General features: G+C 42.6%; 1 protein-coding gene across 1 annotated transcript in view; it reads right to left on the bottom strand.

Annotated features, from left to right (window-relative positions):
- Positions 1 to 3,502: 3,502 nt before the first annotated feature.
- The window catches only part of SFMBT1 (Scm like with four mbt domains 1), a 106,106-nt gene continuing 93,641 nt past the window's right edge, over positions 3,503 to 15,967 (bottom strand). The window contains exons 17-21 of the mRNA XM_083156325.1: positions 14,445 to 14,620; positions 12,970 to 13,148; positions 11,202 to 11,399; positions 7,657 to 7,785; positions 3,503 to 5,489 (exon numbers count right to left, since the gene is read on the bottom strand). Of these exons, the coding sequence (XP_083012451.1) occupies positions 5,349 to 5,489; positions 7,657 to 7,785; positions 11,202 to 11,399; positions 12,970 to 13,148; positions 14,445 to 14,620 (823 nt within the window). The 3' untranslated portion in view covers positions 3,503 to 5,348. The remainder of the gene's footprint in view (positions 5,490 to 7,656; positions 7,786 to 11,201; positions 11,400 to 12,969; positions 13,149 to 14,444; positions 14,621 to 15,967) is intronic.

Below are 15,967 nucleotides of genomic sequence, written 5' to 3' on the forward strand. Positions count from 1 at the left end.
TGAAATGGGGAGCAGACACAAATGTAATTTCCCCTTTCACTCCCCCCCTTGTTACCAGAGATAAGATAGTGGCCATACTGTGGACTGCACTGACCCAGGTGTGAGCACTGATGAACAGCTGCCATCCGACTCTTCACTGTGCTGCTGCGGCGGGTAGTGTTGACTGTGAGAGCATTGCACCACTCTCACTCAGACATCCCCGCAGGAGCCGCCGGGCACCCGCTTGTAGCAATCTCAGCAAGCGCCCAGCAAATGGATGGGGCAGGCGCAGCGCCCTCTAGTCTGGCACTAAAAGCAGCCTGGCCTATTAGGACCCCAGCAGCACAGTACCTCATTCCGAACCAGGAAGTGCCGAGTCCTTAACTCAGCACAGCGCTGCAATGCATAAAAAAAACAACTGAAAAGCTAAGAAAAATATTCAAAAGGTAGAAGCCAGTGCTGTAACTATAGAGGATGCAGGGGATTGCCTGCTGGTTTTTAGCCCCACCCCCCCCCCAAGCCCTCGGGCCCCATAGCAGCTGCATCCCCTGCACCCTCTATAATTACGCCACTGGGTGGGGGCATACTAATGTTGAAGAGTAATAATGGCCCCAGGGAGGGGGACATATATTAATGGACACAAAAAGGGGACATTTTAAGGGACACAGACTGGGACATAGTAATGGACAAATGGGCATAATAATGGATACAGAGGGAGGACAAAATGGGTGCCGGACAGTTTCCCGACAGTCTGGATCCCAACAGTCATTACCCAGATGTCGGGATCCCGACAGTCAAAACCCCGACACTCGGGGTCCCGACGGCCACCGGCTATTCTCCCTCGTGGGGGTTCACGACCCCCAGAGAGGGAGAATAGTTGCGCTCGCCCCTCTATCTGAGTCCAGCCAGTTGGGCTAATGACTGTCGGGATCCCGACTGTCGGGACCATATACCACCCCCGGACAAAATAAGAGGGGGACAACATACAGTAATAGTAGACACGGCTGGGGGGCACAACATAATAAATGACACAGGGGGACAACATAATAATTGACACGGGGGGCATAATGGTAGGAAGGAGGACTACAGAATAATTGAATATGGGGGGAATTAAGATGGAGACGGAGGGGGGACCACATAGTAATGGATGTGAGGGGTGAGCACAATGCAAAAATCAAGAGCAAACATTAGTTGCATCTATTCCTAGTGCTATAGATTCTAGCAGCATTTTGTGTAATGGGCATTATGGTGTGTTCCATAATGTGTAATGAGCAGTGTAATGTTTCCTTTTTGTGATGCCATGCCTCTTTTCCATGAGGCTATGCCCCCTTTTCGCCGCATGGCTTCGCCGTGCAAGGGTCCCGCCTGCTACAGGTGGGCCTGTGTGCTCAAAATGCCAGGGCCGATTTCTGGTCCCAGTCCAGCCCTGTTTATATCCCTACAATAAACATTTTAGTATAAAGTTAATCCCTTTGGATTTGGTTTAGGGCAGACCCCTCGAATTGAAATAAAATAAAAATGCTATCACACAATTTTAAATTATTACAAATTTATTAAAAACAAAGGAGGTGTCATGTAATCAAGACCAAAACCATATTAATCAATTGTTTTATTTTGTACATTTTATACACACTATATATATAATCACACGGGTTGGATGTATCAGTTTATTTCTGCTACAGAAAATAAATGTTACTGGTAAGCACAGTATATGGGCCTTTAACAATTTTCAATACTCTGCATCTCAAACTGAATAATCTGCACATGCATGCTCACAGTAGCATGCAGACATGAGCACTTAAACTGCAGTCGCATTACAGAAATGCGACAATGGGGGCAGCATTGCGGGGAGGCAAGGTCCGAACCATGGCCGCCCTGCGTCTGGCTTCACATCTTGGCTGTGTAGCCAGGGGCTACCGGTAAAATGTGAGCGCTTCACTATATAGCAAAGTGCTCACATAATAGTGATGCAAACATTTTTTTATTACATTGCAGGGCGGGACCCAACCTGCAGGGTGGTCTGACTCTTGTCCTGTGCTGGGCGACCTCCTGCATGTTACCACCAGCGGTTGTATTTTTGCAACTACCTGCAAAATGACAACTGAAGCTGAATCAGGCCCATAGTGCACTATGTAGCAGGAAAGTTTGGAACAGATGACCACAAACCCTAAAAGTGCATCCTAATATAATTAATAAATACAAACACTTTTCTCATTTCGATAACTGAAATTAACAATGTGTAATGCACGATATTCATCTTAATAGAGAAAATTCTAGCAACTTATACAGTAAAGGGAAAAACAATGAGATAATTCATTATGAATGGAAATGAAAAAATAGTGGCAAGTCATGTAAGGCTTTACTACAACAGAATTGATTAAACCCACTGAGTGCTAAGGACAAGTCTATTGCCTAATCGGCAAGTGCATGTAAATGCTGAAAAATATTCTCATGCTTAGCTCTCGTCTTCAAAAAGAAAAGTTAAATCCATACTTATTAGCAGGGGGTGTAAGCAACAGCGGGGAGTGGCAGGGCTGACGAGACCCATTGATATTATGTTGGAGGAGGGTCCGCGCTACAAAAATCTGAAGTGCACCAATAGAGATGCAAATACCTCGTTAGAAAGATGGGAGTCTTGCTTTTTCTCTGGTGACCATGGTACTGTTTGCCTTGTTGGGCTACCAACTTATTTCTACACAGCAAAGACGAAAAACTCTTCTGAAAAGGCAAAATGCCAAAGCAAGGACCACAACATTTGTTGACAAATGTTTGATATTTATTTTTGAAAAATAAATTAAATTTGCTTAAATCCTGCTGTTCTTCTGTGTAGGTTTCTTTATTGCTTGTGCTTACAGCTCTTTGGTGCTTTTTTGGCCACCCTCTTACATAGTATAACTGCAACCAGAATTATCCATCAAGCAAACATCTACCTTGCATTGTCAAACCTTATTATTTTTATGATGATAGCTGCGAATTTTAAACCTGCACTAATTTTAAATGAACAACTCAACAAATTTGAGTTATTTCAAGATACATTACTTCATTCATCACACCCAACAGATATAAACTGCAATGGTTCTTAACGTCTTTAATGCAGATACAGATACATACAACAGTCCAGCTTCCTGCGGGAACGTCCCGGTTTAGGGGACGGGTATGGTATGGGGCTCCGACAATGGAGATCCCGATAGTCAGTATCTCGACATCGGGATCCCAACTGCTGGTGCTCCGACGGGGGAATACGCAAAGAAGCCTCTTGCGGGCTCGCTACGCTCGCCGCGCTGCAGGCACTGTGACTCGCTGCGCTCACCAGAAGTTCTATTCTCCCTCTATAGGGGCCGTGGACTTCCACAAGGGAGAATAGCCCCTGTGATTCGGGATACCCTTAGCGGAGCACCGGCAGTCGGGATTCCGACGTCAGTATACTGACTGTCAGGATCCCCTGTCGGAGCGTCATCCGGCACCCTCGGGGACGTTCCCGCATCCCGCCTGGGGCCGGCAGTGTCCTGTGGTGGGGGGGGGGGGCAGTTGGGAGTCCCCCATGTCAGCACTAAATAGACACTGTGCGCATGCGCTCAGTGCCTATTCCCACAGCCAGAGGGGCTGGGGGCATGGCTAGAGGCTCACAGAGCCTCTGGGCCATGCCCCCACAGCGTGGCCTTGTGGGTAGAAGCACTTATAGGCCACACACCCCTTTCCGGCAAGTCCCCTAATTTCGGGCACGCGCCACTGTCCCGCTTTGCTGAGCCTAGAAGTTGGAAGGTATGCAGATATGCCCCCAGGTCATCATTGCCGTGATGCAGCGACTAAATGCGTCCAGATGCAAACCGTAACAAATGCAATTGCACAATGCATTACAGGTTCGACTGCTGGAATAGTCGTGGGTGCGATGAAAATTAACATAGCCATATGTAGCACAGATTCCCTACTGTAATAAATTCATTCGATATGACCAGCAGGCAGCAATATCTACCGACTAAAAATATGCCCAATTTAACGTTTAAATAGATAACAATATTAGATTGTGACTATGTAGTACTAGTATTTTCATAGAAACAACTTTCATTGTGCATGTGAATAAACTGCGTGTATAACCTATGGCTGCGTTACATTTCTTGTTTGTCTTGAAGGGAATCTCTTTCCATTCTGTTGCATGGTCTGTCACCAGTGATAACATTTTAAGTTGACATTGTACAAATTCATATAGAAATGGACTGAGAAAAGTTTGCAGGCATGGCTTACAAGTTTCATAATATTACAATTGGACCATTATCATACATTGTGCTAGTTGTAGGGTCACGCACAACATCAGTCCAAATGGCAAATATCGCCAGCAATATTGCAAGTTGTGTGACCGGCTGTTTTGGATTAAAAATAAAATGGTGTAATATAATTTTTCTTACCTGCATACTGTACTATACAGAGGCTACATTATTGTAATGTACTATAAAAGGTGCATAGATAACTTGATCTTTGAAGGTTTATCAATCATATTATAAAAAGTGATGGTATAGTGGGTACAATACTTTGTAGGCACCTTTATGGGAAAGGGTAAGGTACTGAATGCTTTTGGGATAGGTATGCTTATTTTTTTCATGGGACAGTTACATATAGATCATTTTTCCCAATAAATGTAATGATTAGCAAATTCATGACTTAATCCAGCGGTTTAAAGATCATTTAAAAAAAAATGCTGTCTGTATTGCGTATTTTTTTTTTTAAATGAACTAATCAATAATCAAGGAAAGTATCAAATGTTTGATTCTAACAACAGAATCTACATGTGTGGACCAGCTGGGAAATAATCGTAACAACAAAATGAATATCCAATAATAAACACATAATAAAAAGGGAGACTTGTTGTGCAAAAAAACATTTGCACACAGAAAATGCTTTTAACTAAAACACATATAAAGGTAACTTTTAAAAACATAAATTTTAGTTGATCTACTTTTCACAATGATAGCAATTTAGAAAAACACGCAGTAACTGAAACTCATTTGTCTGACTTGCAGTCATTTGATTAGATAAAAATAAATTGGTTACCATTTACCGAGTACCTTTTTTTTTTCTTAAACAACGATGAAGTTATGTGTCCAGCTCTTACCGTAGTTTATCACAGATGTAACTTAAATGTAAGTTAGTGGAAGGTGTTGTATTGACACCTATAGAACACGTAATTAGGTAGCAAAAAATATCCTAAGACTCCCTCTCCATTCCCAAGGTGTGGATGGAAAATTCCACAAGGGCATGTAAACAAAATGACAATTCTATAAAAAGTGCAATTTACTTAAGGCTTGCAAGGAACCTATGGTACAAGTCCTGCCAGGCCCGGTAGCTCTTCTTCAGCTCTCCTATAGCAGGATATCTCAGCTAGAGAAACTTTGGTAAAATGCCAGCTTTACTCTCTCAATGTGATAGCACAATTTAATAGCCATGGCAGGTTTGAGATCCATGCAGTCCTGAACAGCAGGTAGGTTGAGTAACAGCAGTGCCTTCCCATCTATTTCCTGGGGGGTGAAAAGAAAAAATCAAATGTAAGCACAACATATCTTAAGAGGATTCATGATTTATGGCAGGGATGGGGAACCTTTGGCCCTACAGCTGTTGAACTACACATCCCAGCATGCCCTGCTACAGTTTTGCTATTTGTCCATGCTAAAACTGTTGCGGGGCATGCTGGGATGTGTAGTCCAACAACAGCTGGAAGGCCAAAGGTTCCCCATCCCTGGTTTATGGCATTTAAAAATAAATACAGTATAAACAGCTTATCTTGACTGCCCTTCATTACTGCACTGCAGAATAATGGACATAACCAGAGGTATATTGAAGCCTGTGGATTGCCCCTCTACCTTCTCACAAGAGCCATCCTTTCAGTGATATTTTCAGAAAGATGGTACAAGAGCAGATCTTAAGAGCTCTCGCAAGGGGCCAGACTCTACAAGCTACACCAGCTCTCGGAATCTATCACCAGGCGGCAGCACTTATATAGGGGGAAAAGAAGGGGATACTGCACACCAAAGTGGCATCTATTCTGGGTACAAGGCTTGTGGCACATGCCCCACTCCCCTTGACCCAGGGGTCCAGTGTACACTGCATATCCTGCACCCATTATAGATTTGCTACTGAATATAAGACTACAAAGTTTACCCTTTAGCTCTATTTTATTTTTAAATACAAGTTTTATTGAATTGGTGAGAGAACCAGGGTGTGCAATAAGTTCCGGATGTGCCTTACATAGGTACAGAAGAAACAATCAGGCTGGCTGTGAACTGTAATCTCAAATTGAAGTTGTGAAAATAAATTAAAAAGTCAAGGCACAGAGCCGCTTATAAGCAACACTGCACAACGATGAAGACAACATGTTCGCTTTCTTCTCAAACCCGTTCTGGGCTCAACATTTGCCACTAGAGGGTTTTGATCTTCTACGACTACAAGAGTGGTCTACGACAGCAGCAGAGTTTTACTGTCTGTGAGCTGATTTTATTGAGAAATCACCATCTCAAACCACTGTGCTCGAGTAATTTTTAGAATTTCAGCACAGGAGATGGTTCTTTGAAACGAAGAGTGATGTGGCCAATCTGTGCCTGCCATCACCAGGGAAAACATTGCTGTCATGCAGGCCACAGTTGAGGTGGGGTGCCAGGGTGACCATGATCCAGTCAAAGAAGAGATGGGCATCTTATTGGGATCTATGCATGGCCTAAGCAAGGTTTCTGCACGATGGGTGCCCCATCAGATTACTGTGCCCTTCTCCATAACTACGATGCACCTGTCCTTAAGTCCCAAAAAATTGCGGATTTTCTAGCCCATGAACACATCCAAGAGCTTGGTCATCCACCAGACCTGGCCCTCTACCACCACTTTGTATTCCTACAAATCAAGCACAAGCTGCATGGGATTCATTTTGAGAAACATAAGGCTGCAGTGGACACCCTCATCCAGCATGTAGAAGACATACCAACTTTGCATAACCTCCATTTTGAAAAAAATGTTTCAGTATGTTCACTTTGTAAAGATAATACTTTTTGTACAGACAGAAACTTATTATACACACATTGTAATTATGGCAGTACCTTCGGATGCCCTATTTCTTCAGAAAAACAATGACCCTTTGAAAACGACATGAAAAACTTAAAACTATCTGATATCCATCTGTCTGAAGCCTTAAATCAGGGGTGGGGATCCTCAGGCCCGGGGGCCGTATGCGGCCCCCGTAGCCAGTCTGAGTGGCCCGCCCACCCACCCGGCGGCTTTGCCAGGAGTCAAATACAGGGGAATTCTCGCTACGGGATGGTAGTTCTCGCGAGATTCCTCGTAATCAACAGCAGCCGGAGACTGTCATTCCTATTCAGCGGCAGCCACCGGAGCGTGGGTTGGCTGCAGCAGGACAATTTGTAAGATCATTTTTTACATATGGCCCCCGAAGGATTTTTTTTCCCCATACAAACAGCCCTTGGCACAAAAAAGGTTCCCCACCCCTGCCTTAAATTATCTACTGCCACCATGCCTGCAAATTCTAATTTAACAATAATAGAAGGAAATGTATCTTTATATTGAAGGGTATAAAGATCATCTTTATGGATTGTGACGATTTTTCAATGAAACTTACAATATCGGGTTTGAATTGAAATTTTAAATTTTTTCTAAACCATCTCATGATGAATGAGACCTCACCTGTTCTTGGAAAAGTCTTGCCAGGTGAGCGCAGTCTGTGGATTTGATGTACTCTGCTACATCAGTGATGCTCCAGTCCAGCGGGCTTCCATTCAGGGTCAGGGGTTCTCTCATTTCAATACGGATATTCTGCAAGTTAGCACCGAATGTGTTACAACACTTATTCACAAAAGTAAGGTCCTTGCTGAGGAGGGGGACCCCCCCTGCTGCTGCCAGGCTCCCCGATGCTGCCGGTCCCAGCCGCCGGTCCCCTGCATTGGGCCAGTGCATGCGCAGTAACTTCATACATAATGCACATGCGCTGGCCCAAGCCTCCATGGGCTACCTATGCAGCAGCCCCCGGAGGCTTAATCAGGTTCCCGAGTCCAGCGCATGCGCAGTGTCGTCTGCGGCACTGCGGATGTGCAGAACCCATTTTTGGGGCTGCCCCGCTTTGGCGCACAGAGAGGCATCCCAGAGGGAAGGAACAACTCCCATTGGGACTGCCTTGAGTGACTGGCAGGTTGGACTTCTAATAGGAAGTCACTGCCAGTCACATTGAAGCCAGAGCAGTCTCACAGACTGCATCTGGCTTCATAGGCAGAGAACAGTGGCGGATTTTACCTGGGGGGGCTGCAGACCTGCAGCCCATAGGTAAAAACCGCCACTACTTGTAATGTCTTGAAGACAACATTGCCTTATAAGACCGATGCTTGCAGATAAGTAAACCAAAGCAGTCTTACATAACTCATTCTTTTTGACAATTTATGAACATGGTTGTTGCGATGATGGAGCTCATGATCCAGGCATCTGCTCCGGCCAGGCCTGCCATCCTGGTTGCATTATTACCCCCACCTCATTCCCAACCACTCCGGACTGCCATGGCCCATTTGCCCCTGGCTATATCCCTTCTACTTCTGCTTTTTTCCCCCTTCCCCTGGCTCTGTCCCTTCTCCCTTCTGCTCCATCCTGTTTCCTAGTTGCTGCATCCCACCTCCCACTTCCAGGTCTCCAGGGGTTAAACTGGGGCAGAACTGCGTTCCAGTAGTTGTAATTGGAGGTGGAACCAGTTCCGCCTCCGTCTGCCCACCATGCTGTGCCACAATCAGATTCAGAATGCTCACAGGCAGCAGCAGCAGCCTTATTATGTGCAGGCTGGTTCAGGCTTCATTCAGCCATCTATGGCTCCGCCTCTGCTGCCCGCCTACAACATCGTGTCAGGCTGTCATTCGCTCACACAGCTTAAGGGACCTGCTGGCCAGCCGCTGATGAGAGGATGGATGATGAGAGGCAGATGGTCTGTTTAAGCACTCAGACCACACACACACAATATGCTGCACAGCTAGGGTTAGAGTTGGAAAGAACGGGGCAGAACTGTGTATTAAGTAACAATACTGGGGGCATTATTTGTGGTGGATATCATGTGTATAAGCGGCACTACTGCTGTGTGTAAGAGACAAACCTGTGTGACATAATATGTAAAAAGGGTACATGATGTGTATAACTGGCAATAATATGGGGTTTAATGTAAATTAGATTATCCTACTATCTGGTGCAATTTGAATAAGGGGTACTATTGAGTAGCCACACACACCTTAATTTCGAGACCACACCCCATTTTTTTGCAGCGCACCTTCGGCTCACAGTGTACCTCTTGCAGTCTATGATGGGTATGAATTTATAGTTTGCAGGGTTGGTGCTGAAACGCCTGGCGCCAGCCCTGGCTCCATCCTAATGGGAGTGGGTATAGGTGTCATCGGAAGTGAGTTCCACCACCTGTCCTGGACCACTTTAAGCACTGCAGGTCTCTGACCGGATGACGGCCTCCAGAATTAATTTGGCACAAGCTGCAGGTAGCAGCTAAACTGGAGATGAGAATAGAATGGAAAGAATCGATATCTATACTGGTGGCTCTGTGTGGCTGGCGGGTGGCAGTGGGATCCCAGAAGAGATGTGTGCATGGTGTTTGTAGTCATCCCCTGGTAGTGGTTACATGGGGTTGTAGTGCATGCTCTGTGGGGGTAGAGTGTGCCCAGTAAATGAGAGGTATCTGTCAAATCGGCATACCACAGAGGAGGGAAAAGTAGGCTGCAGAACAAAGTGGGGTATGGGCTGTGATTGTGTCTGGCTATAGTCTGTGTAAAGGGTGCCATTGCTATGGAGATATGAGGTTTAGGGGGCCCCCCGACCCAAGTTCTCAAATAGCCTGCTAAGAAATTGATTCAATATCGGTTCCTGTCTGTGGCTTAATTCAGACTTGATCACAAAGCACATTTTTTCTCAAATTTACAAAACCATGTGCACTGCAGGTGGGGCAAATGTAACATGTGCTTAGAGTTAGATTTGGGTGGGTTATGTTCAAACGGAAATCTAAATTACAGTTTAAAAATAAAGTAGCAGTAGTAGTATTAGTATTTTCCCTGCACAGAAACAAAATAACTCACCCAGATCTAACTCGCTCTGCACATATTACATTTGCCCCAATTGCAGTGCAGCATGGTTTTGTCCATTTGAAAAAATATGCTGGTGTGCGATAAAGTCAGAACTAGGCCCTTGGTCCTCACATCTCCACATCATAATGTAAAATTGTAGTATCATTTTCAAAAGCCCATCTAGGGGTGGGGGATTTAGACCTCCCATCTGTAAATACTATCAAGCTTCTAGGCTCAGTCAATTAGTAGCTTAGCATTCCCCCAGGGGTACTAAGCGGTGGGTGGACTTGGAATCAGATCTGGGTACAGTTGTTTCTGTCTCGACTAGCCCGCACCTTATTGTTACCCACGGTTGCTCTTACTCTCACGATCTGGGACTCGATAGCTAAGAAGCTTTCTACATATCTCAGACTTGCTTGTGGCATCATCCCACCTTTCGTCCTGGTCAATCGCCTCATACGGTGTCTATTTGGATTGTGGTGGGAATCACCAATTTTACTCATATTTTTGGTGAACTTTCTCAAAATAAGCATCTACTTCCTCATTCCCAATATCTTCAAATCCAGAACTTTGTCAAATCTTTTCTTTCAGACTCCAGCACCCTTAGGATCCCCCTGACAATGTAATAATTGTGTATTCTTCAATCTATGAATAGGGGTATTATCTCTCAACTTTACCACTTATTTTCTTTTTTTGTCTTCTCTCATCTGTCCTTATATCCCATTCCTCCTCCGTTTGGTAAATATTACTATTGGTTTAGCTCTGATTACATGACGTTTCATGTTCATGTTCTCTTTTACTCGCTTTTAATTATTGCAAAAAAGGTCTGCCGCTATATACCTCTATTTTCCAAAAATAAGCAATTGACCATTTCCCAGGCATGAAAAGGTGGACTCGCCAGTGGCAATCTCGCTCTATCCCCCCATCAGGAAAACTCTACATTGGTATGGCCTACCTCCCACACTGTTCCACGCTCACAGGCATAGCGGAGCTGGCCGATATAGATGCCTTGGCTACACCTCTGCTTATCAACATACCTGCTTGCAGCTCTGTTGACTATCTAGAATTTAATGAATTCCTGTAGGATTTGTACATTTTTAGAAGAAACATCAACCCGATTACTCTCTGTAATACCTTAGCTGTAAGAAGTTTGTCACCATCAATGAACCATGGCTTTCTTTTCTTTTCATCAGTCATTGACTGTTCACTGCGGGTAGGTGAGGCCGACGAGGATCCTTTTCCGGAAATTTCGGACCCCTCTTGGTGTCCTTGGACACTCTCTTCACTGGGAGAATCGTCCTCTTCCTCCTCCTCTTCCTCATCACCACTTCCCTGCAGAAGAACATGAAGCATATTTTGGAATTCAGAGATGCTTTAATTTAGATGTTGAAAATGATTTATCACTCGCAGTCAGAGTCCGTCAAGACACAGGTAACACTGACATGATGGTTATACCCTCAATGGACCGGAATTAGCACTAGATTTACATTACTTAAACTTTTTTTTCTTGAATGGTAGTAGCAGAGAGATATCTCCACATACACCTCTCCTCAAATACCACCATGCAGCCTGTTTGCAATGCTTTGTGACTTAGCCGCACCATGCAACTTTTTGTTAAAGTAGGTATCTTAATCACCTACTTTATACAAATCCCTTTGCAAGAAAAATTCTAATCCTAAGTATTTAGTACACTGGCAAATGAAGACCAAATTCAGGAAAAAGTATGAGAGCTCTGGAATCACTACCAGAGGCGTCACACCAGTCTTGTGCCATACGACGTACTAAAGATAGGTGTATGAGGACACATCTGAAGCCACAACTTGCTGCACTTGCTGGAGTGTAATCAAAGGATTACCAATCACAGGCCTTCATACTAGTATACTGCAGGAGCCAGTGAGAGGTGATAATGGGTGAAACAACTGGCAGGGGACACAGATGGTTGTATGTATTTTGTTATATTTTCAACATTCTAACATTAAAATGTGCTGCAGATAAGTATATATATATATATATATATATATATATATATATATATATATATATATATATATATATATATATATATATATATATATATATATATATATATATATATATATATATATATATATATATATAGTAGAACACCGGCACTCACTCCTTCCAAATACAGTACAATACAGATTCTGTATTGCCTGACGACGGGCTAAATAAAAAAGCCCGAAACGTTGCAAATATGCACCTCTGAGTGGCCTTGAAATTATTTTGGAAGGAGTGAGTGCCGGTGTTCTACTATATATGACAATACCCTCTCCGGGCACCTTCACACTGCAGCAGAGAGCAAGTGCCGACTACTCGCTACATATATATATATATATATATATATATATATATATATATATATATATATATATATATATATACATACATACACACACCACATTTTACAAGTAGCAAATAAACACACACACACACACACATATATATATATATATATATATATATATATAAAGAATAAAGACATATACACACACATACAGACATACATACACGCACATTTTATTAAATGTAGGTCTAAATTTCATATTTGTCATTCGACTAAGGGCATTTTGTGGGATTTTACTGTGGTTTTACCACATTTTTGAATGTGCTAAAACTCACATGCCGGGGTACTACTGCAGGGAGGGGGAAGGGTATCAGCAGGGCCCTCCTACCTTTTGACTGTCTGTAAATACCCTGTTTGTTGTATCACTGTCTCCTTTTGTAAAGTGCAACGGAATATGCTGCACAATATAAGAAACTGTTAATAACTAAATAAATAATAAATATGCATTTATTAACAATACATTAGCCAGCAAATGCCGGCAATGTGGGGCAGCTGATGTTAGTGCTTCCACCCATAAGAGATTAGCAATGCCAATACCTGGGGGCTTCCTACAGGTGTGTTATCCACAGAGTTGGATGAGCGCTTCTTTTTGTGGACAAAGAAATGTTTCCTCCTCTTCCTCTTCTTAGCAGGTTTCTTTAAAGCAGCCTCTATGCTGCGTAATATGCCGGCGGGGTTGTTAAGGTTCCGTCCTCTGCGCTTCCCATAATAGTGGGCTATGGAATACAGACCGATATAAGGCAGGTTTATAAACCATCATAATTTTTGCTCAGTATGTGAAAAGGAAAATATATATTTTTCTTTTTAACAATACAAAACATCAAAATCATTGGTAATGTATGTTTCAGCTATTCCCACAGAAAACACAAGAACATCTTTGCTAGGATGTTCCTTCAGTAAGCAGGTTTTACTTTGATGAGCAAATTGAAGATTTTACACATCAGCCTCACAAATCCATTGTCTTACTGCAGTTATAGCTAAAGGGCAAACAAATAGGAAGACCAAATTATTCTCTTGTGCTAGTTCTTGTGTTAGTTCTTCCTGTCTGCTCAGCCTTTCTGTCTATTTCACCAAAACAAACGTTTGAAGTAATTACAAAAGTAAATACAAAAAAAGGTAAAGAAATATTTGTTTGTTCATTCTATAAAAAAGTGCTAACTCATCTCTAGACACAAAAATAAACCCCAATTATAAAGGAAAAAGAAATATTTTCTACTAGTTCACAAAATAAAACCTAACACAGAATATTTTCGCGCGTACCAGTAACGTTAGCAGAAAATGGAAATGTAATTAGAATGCCTATTACAATGTACAGTAAACATTTTTTTTTTAAGTAGTTCTTGTTGTGGGCAGATGTTCCCCTTACCATTATTATCCATTTAAGATCCAATGAATTAAATGCCACGGGATGCATGTCTGTAGCTGGGTGGATATGGTTTTGACAGGACATGAGCAGTCCCTTAATTGGCCTTAATTAGACAAAGCTGCAAATTTCCAAACATTAGCGTAACTTCACTCATATAGGAGCGTTAAGACAGCGAGGTCTGTAGTGTTAGGTGTCACTAATATATGGATGAGCATCTTCAAGCTCAGAAAAAAACAAAATGGACCAGCAGATGTCTGAAAACATTTAAATAATAATAAGGACACCTACTTTTATTGCAGCAGGTACAGTATGTGTAAATTCACGGCCGTTTCGCCATCACATCCACTTTTTAGACACTCGACAGGCGGAACATTGAATTCCACCTGTCGGGTTGCAGGTGAGCTGACCAAATACGGCCCGGGATTCTGACAGTGGGAATCCCACATTGAATACCCCCATTACTCTCTCTGTATTGTCAATGTCAAACTTTTTATATTTCACTGACAGTTTTGTGTATTTGTTTGTAATATTAGACTACTTATATAACACTGCTCCTCAACCCAATGGGGGAAATTCGTGATTTTGCACCTGTGGCCTCGTGCCTTGGTGCTCCCCCCTTCCTAAATTCACCATTGTGAATACTTACTGTACTTAGTCTTTGTTAGCACAGAGCAGTTTTCAGAGCACTGTTCAAGAACCATAAGGGGTCCAAACAAATTTGGGCAGCATTCCAGCCTGATGCAAGTTTTCCGACAGAACTCAGACACCTGATCTGATGTTCTCACCAATTCCACAGTTGCACGATAGGTTTTTCCTTTATACCTGGAAAAAAAACAATAACACAGCAAAGATATAAAAGAAAGCAAACTTATATCCTGTCTGCCAATAATTAGCTTTAGCTCATTCTACTTGGGTAACTGCTGTTATGTTCAGGGGTATTAAACTAATCCTGTAATAGCGGGTTATATAACTAGACACATAGGGGGTATTCAATCCCTGACGATATTTCCGAAAGTTAGAACTATCGTCAGCTTTCGAATATAATAGATCAAATTCACATTGGACCTATTAAATGTTTTTTTTCCCCCAACTTTTGGAAATATTCCGAAAGTTGGAAAAACTTGGATCGTCGAATCCATGTCTGTTTAGGTGGAAAAGGACGGTAATTCAACAATTTAGTAGCCGTTTCCGACTTTTAAAAGAGCCGAACCTGCAACAATCAGTCCCGGACGAAAACTGCTGGGATTGAATAGGTCCTGGGGGTATTTTTGACTATTGGAAATATCACCCCAGATTGAATACCCCCAAACAAAGTGTCCTAGGGATGTCTAGCCTGATGCACTAATAACAAAATTATACATTCTATCACAGTAAAAGCCAATAATTCACCTCCCCAATACCATGTTGTTGTTTTTTTTAAGTATTTACAACTCCATCATGCTCTGTCAGTGGTTCCCAAACTTTTTTGAATTACGGCACATCAAATTTATTTTTTACTGTGCCCCTAGGATAAAAAAAGTTTCTTATTGAGAAATGTAGAAAAAAAATATTAAATATATTACGTGGGAAGGGACAGGATTCACTTATGTTTGTTCACATAGTTTATGATTGGCACCCACCAGCCCTGGTTTTGCCTGTTACAATGGCAATAAATAATTTGCTTTGCTCCTGAACCACAAACCCGAGGCACCCCTGCAAGGGTCCTGAGGCACCCCACGTTGCCCAGGCACACAGGGCCTTATTCTAGTTCACTCTTTCTGCCAAAATCCTTCTTAGATGGCCAAAACCATGTGCACTGCAGGGGGCAAATGTAAAAGGTGCAGAGAGAATTAGATTTGGGTGAGTTATTTTGTTTCTGTGCAGGGAAAATATTGGCTGCTTTATTTTTACACTGCAATATAGATCTCACTGAAGTAAAACCCCACCCAAATCTAATTCTCTCTGCACAAGTAACATCTGCCCCACCTGCAGAAGGATTTTGTCAGAAATAATAATAATAATAACAATAATTTTATTTATATAGCGCTCTTTCTCCAATTGGACTCAAGGTGCTTAACAGATAGAATGAATGTAATACAGTACAGAAAAGCTTTTCATAAACAATACTTAAGGGACTGAAGGAAACGCTTGAGTAAATAGGAAAGTCTTGAGTCTGTTTTTGAAGCATTC

The sequence above is a fragment of the Crinia signifera genome, chromosome 8 (genome assembly GCF_055691185.1).
Source record: "Crinia signifera chromosome 8, ASM5569118v1, whole genome shotgun sequence".
NCBI lineage: Eukaryota > Metazoa > Chordata > Amphibia > Anura > Myobatrachidae > Crinia > Crinia signifera.